General features: G+C 29.8%; 1 protein-coding gene across 1 annotated transcript; it reads left to right on the top strand.

The window, feature by feature from the left end:
- Positions 1-1,557: 1,557 nt before the first annotated feature.
- On the top strand, positions 1,558-4,520 carry LOC102582391 (cysteine-rich repeat secretory protein 15). The gene is made up of 4 exons (XM_006347937.2): positions 1,558-2,161; positions 2,241-2,542; positions 4,012-4,119; positions 4,333-4,520. The coding sequence occupies exons 1-4, from the start codon at positions 1,683-1,685 to the stop codon at positions 4,335-4,337; spliced, it is 894 nt and encodes a 297-aa protein (XP_006347999.1). The 5' UTR covers positions 1,558-1,682; the 3' UTR covers positions 4,338-4,520.
- The last annotated feature ends 790 nt before the right edge of the window (positions 4,521-5,310 follow it).

Genomic DNA, 5,310 nt, shown 5'->3' with positions numbered 1-5,310 from the left:
ATTTTTAAAAAAAATACATTTTTGTTATGCCCCTTGCGCCTTCCTAGATCCACCCCTAGGGCATAAGTTCTTTAGAAATCGAACCTATGTACGGAAATAACTTATCAAATATTATGATATAAAAATATTTTGTGGAAAAATTGTTTATTACGAAAGGCATAAATTAAATATCAACCAAAATTGGGTAAAAAGTTCAAATGACCCTTCTTTTAGCCCTGGTATTCCCCAAAGCTTAATGTGAGATGGGCCACATAATGGTTAGTCGGGACATGACCCACAAAAAATGTCAATTGCAGCCCAATTGGATTCAAGCCCAAGCAGTTAACCAAACCAGATCCAACAAGTATGGCTAAATTATTGGGCTTGAAATTTTGTGGGTTTACCTATGAATTGATGTATACATAATACAATCAATTGACATTCACCAATTACAAATAGTAACTTTTTTTTTTGTAAAAAATAATAAATTATACAGAATAGAAAATATTTATCCTATATAAGGTACTATAGCTATAGTTTAAGAAAACTGCAATTCATAGCTATAGTTTTCCCAATTCTTGTTATTCACCTGATTTGTATAATTCGCCTGATTACAAATTCAAAACTCGTATAATTCGGTTCCTGATTGTATAAATACAAAATTTTATATATGCTTACCCCTAGCTATTTGTAAACGTTTTACAAAATATTCATAATAAAGCACCATATTTGTATATTGGCAAGCGAAATATACAAAGATATTCTGAAAATACATAATTTGTATATTGCCAAGCGAAATATACAAAGAGATTCTAGAAATACAGAATTTGTATATTCGCAAGCGAAATATACTAATGGACATAAATATACAACCCGAAGCCTCCATAGCAAACAAAACTATAGCTATGAATCGCAATTATCGAAACTATAGCTATAAAGTCTTATTATGTCTATTACGTTTGCTATTTCTGAAATTTTCTCCTTTATTTTTTTTTGCTCGTTGAGTTAGTTGATATTTAAAATGGGCTAGCCCAAGTTAATCCCATCAGGCTATAGGAGGCTAACTGGAACCGTGCTCATTTTAAAACAGGCTGCAAAGAAAATTTTTGTAACCTCATCCAATTAGTGAGTGACTGGTCTCATAGACCTAGCTCATTTTGAGAACTATAACAATAGTAAGATAGGAATACGTACAGTTGCTTATAGAATTTATTCGAAGGAACAACTCAACCTGGAATAATCTAGAATCCACTTGCTTGGACTCATCGTTTGGTTATTGAAATGAGATAGATAAAAATATTTCATGGAATTAGCTTATCTGATCTCACCTTATATATGATATAGCTAATACCACAATTTTAATATAAACTGAATCCAAAATCTAATTAATATTCATTATCAAACGCAAGATAAAATAATTCCTCATTTTATTTCGAGATTGTTATTGGTTGTAGCATCAACCAAACAATTCCAAAGGTACATGTACTAAAAGGAGAGCATATCTCTACAAAGAGGCCCAAAGATATATACCAAATGAGCACAAAATTAAAGCTAAAAACACAACATTTTAATTTGTTTAATTTAACTATTTTCCTCGAAGTCCACAAAATCAAATTAAAGCATCCAAAACCAAAAAAAAAATGAACAATATAAAAGGAAGACAAATTCCATAAAATCCCAAATGAAAACAAAAAATTTAAAAAATGTTGATCATCACAAATCTTACACAACACTTGTTATCTTTATTCAAACTCTCTTCTTCTCTTTCAATTTTCTTCCTTTACTTCTTCTACACTTTCTTACTTCTTAATAATAATCATATTGTTAAAGCTCACATTTTTATCTATGCAGGTTGTTCACAAGACAAATATCAACCAAATTCTCCTTTTGTTCAAAGTTTAAATTCTCTACTCTCTTCATTAGTTACTTCTTCTTCACAATCTCTTTACAATAGCTATGCTTTTGGAAATGACACTTCAGCCCCTCAAGAATCGTCTATTTATGGTTTGTATCAATGTAACGGTGACCTACAATTAAAAGACTGTTCAACATGTGTAGCAAGTGCTGTTGGACAAATGAACGTAGTTTGTCCATACAATTTTGGTGCTATTTTGCAGTTAGATGATTGTTATGTGAGATATGAGCATGAAGATTTTATTGGAAAACCGGACACGAGTTTAAGGTATATACTGGCCTCATCTAAAAATTTAAATTGTACGTACTTTTATTTACTTAATTATATTATATGATGATTTTAACAGGTACAACAAGTGTAGTAAGAATCAACTACGAGGAGACGGAGAGTTCATTAGGCGTAGGGATGAAGTTCTTGCGGGATTAATTCAAGGTGGTGGTGGGGTGACGGGTTCTAAGGTTAGTGGGTCGGGTTCAATAGAAGGATTTGCACAGTGTTTGGGTGATTTGAGTCCTGAAGATTGTTCTGCTTGTATTTCTGAGGCTGTTTTGAAGTTGAAGGACATGTGTGGTGATGCTGCTGCTGCTGATGTTTATTTGGCTCAGTGTTATGCTAGATATTGGGGTTCGGGTTATTATCACTCCTCCGGTAAGAGTTTAACTTCTCTACGTTGATAGTATAGTGAAAATTTTTACACTATACAAGTAATTAGTTATCCCTTTCATCATGAAAAATGAAACTATTTATTTATTACTTAATAGTTTAAAAATTCTTTGTACTATCAGTATATATATGTTAGTTATTTCATTTTTATACTTATGTTTTTTAGAGTAAAAATAAAAGGATAGTGGAAGAGTAAATTAGATGGTTTATTTGATAAAAAATTTAACTTGATAGTCATAGATGATATTGAAGTGCATGACTCATAATATAGGTTTTCTTGCTTTCTTATGAATAGTGTCATAACTTTCAATATGTAAATTATACTATTGCATAAATTTGATATAAGACTAAATTTTAGAGTCACAACTTCTTGATGTAATTACTCTCTTCGTCTCAAATTAACAGTAACTTTAGCTCATAAAAAAATGATTCTAAATATCATCATAGGAATTTAAGATTTAAATTTGTAATTACTCCCTCCGTCCCCAATTTACAATTACTTTAGCTCATAAAAAAATGATTCTAAATATCATCTTAGAAATTTAAGATTAAAAATTTGCAATTTTTTCAAATATAGCCTTATAATTCTTTTTTTATGTTGATCAATTTTTTTTTTAAAATCTAATAAATAGGATATTTTAATAAATTCTATCTTGTATTTTTTTAATGGGCGTACAAAGAGCTAAAACAATAATTAAAATGGAACCGAGGGTTATAGAACTTTGCTAGAATTTCATTAAATTGATTTTTTTTTCTTTTGTGATTGTTTGTGTTTCAAATTAACAAATTCTTCCAAATTAATTCATGAGGGACGTTTCAAGCCACTTATAAATATACGAAAGGATAGAAAAGCAAAAGAATCAATCACATTTTCCGAAAACAAATTATATCCAAAAATATTCTTTTCCTATAGCTTAAAGTTAGGAATAATCCACTTTAATTTAAATCTCTAGGGAATTTGTCCATTGGGATATCTTTTTTGTTTTTAAAGTTGTTATTCCCTCTTTCTTTTAAGTTTCACCTTCCACTTTGTTCCTATCGTACATACATAAAGTCCCTTTATATCAATATCAAAATGGCACAAAGTAACATTTGTACAAGACAGTAGGTCAAAATCCCTATAGAAAACAGAATTCATAATGCTTATCATATCTTCTATGATTTGCCTTGAAAGTAGCACTCCAAATATCGCAAATTACAAACTTAGAAGCAGTTATCGTTAAAAAAGTGCGTAATAATTCAGAATCAAATGGGGCTAATAAGCAATTCACTAAAGCTGTGAAATGTCAAAATATATAAAATAAGTAACATCTTTTCCAAGTTAATTTATGCCGTATTTATATTAATATAACCTTTTTTGTCCATTTTTTTTTATTAAATGATGAGTTGGGACTTGTTAACATTATATTTTAAAATGAAATTTGATTATATATGTTTACTCAATTTGTGAACAGATCGATCCAACGACGATGACGTAGGGAAAACAGTGGCAATAATCGTTGGAGTATTAGCTGGCGTTGCTGTTTTCATCGTTCTCCTCTCAGTTTGCCGCAAATCTATAGGTCAAATTTCTATACTAAATTAATTTATTACGGTATCACAATTTCTATACAATGTTTAGTTTTATATTATATCTTTCGGCCACTCTCTAAGCTCTAGTTGCCAGATCAAAATATGCGAGATCTTTATGAAATTGAATTAGAATCAAAGTTTAGTTTCTTTATCGTCTTATTATTACATTATAATTTATTTTTTTTCTTCTTGATTCTTTGTAGGGTAGAAAGAGAAAAGAGAAGCTTAAGCATGGTCAAGGAAGTGAAAGGTCGACTTCTGTGGGTTTATTTGTTAGAAAAAAGCAATTATGAGTTCCACTTTTATTTTGGTTAATTTATTAATTGCAAATTGTTAGGTGTATGGACTTCTATTTTTGTTTAGTAGAAGCTATCATCATGAGTTCCACTTACTTTTATTAATTTATATTAGACACAAAACTTTAGGTATGTCTAAAAAGTTGAATTTCATCTTTTGGCATATATTTTAAATTTAAGCGACTGATGATAGACCAACTTTGGCATAAAGAATCGTCATCCTTTAATTTATCAACCAATTACATTTCAATGAGACAATCTTTAGTGGGAATATTTTAGAGATTTTCTTATCGAATGTGCAATCCAGCATATTGTTAGATTCTTCTATGATAAAATATTACTTGAGTGACTAGGTTTTATGTTGTCTTCTTTTAAGTTTCATGTGAATATTGTCTTAACTAGGTTTAGGCATATTTCAATTCAAATCGAAAGTCTGCATTGGATTTTGGTTTGTTGGGACATCAATTTTAATTTTTAAGAATTCAACTATTCAATTTGGTTTTTGTTTTTTAAAATTTAAATTTAATTAACCAATTAATCGAATCCATTAATTAAATAGTACTATTAAGTTAGGCTATATTTGTAACAGTTTACATTTATGTGGGTACAACCAAGGAAATAGGCCCAAAACAAATTCCACCAATATCCAGCTGACTTCCCAATTTACTTTTGTTTGCTTTCAACTGTAAAAAGCCCAATTATCATACAAAAAGGCCGAATATGGTGATATACAAATTGCAAAATAACCGAAATTGTAACAACCGAACTGAAAATATTTCAGGTAGGATTCGGCTAACATTATCGAAAATCGAGAACGAACTAAAGTTTTTAACCAAATTGAACTGATAGAACCCCCTGCCCTAGTACTAACTCTTCTTCCACCTT

This window comes from Solanum tuberosum, unplaced genomic scaffold, assembly GCF_000226075.1.
Source record: "Solanum tuberosum cultivar DM 1-3 516 R44 unplaced genomic scaffold, SolTub_3.0 scf00095, whole genome shotgun sequence".
NCBI classification, from domain to species: domain Eukaryota; kingdom Viridiplantae; phylum Streptophyta; class Magnoliopsida; order Solanales; family Solanaceae; genus Solanum; species Solanum tuberosum.
This window is presented reverse-complemented; position numbering and strand designations above follow the sequence as displayed.

Excerpts from the sequence above, each read along its gene's own strand:
- LOC102582391 (XM_006347937.2), top strand. The coding sequence starts at position 1,683 with ATGTTGATCATCACAAATCTTACACAACACTTGTTATCTTTATTCAAA. Across the intron at positions 2,162-2,240 it reads AAACCGGACACGAGTTTAAG|GTACAACAAGTGTAGTAAGA; the intron begins GTATATACTGGC and ends TGATTTTAACAG. Across the intron at positions 2,543-4,011 it reads GGGTTATTATCACTCCTCCG|ATCGATCCAACGACGATGAC; the intron begins GTAAGAGTTTAA and ends ATTTGTGAACAG.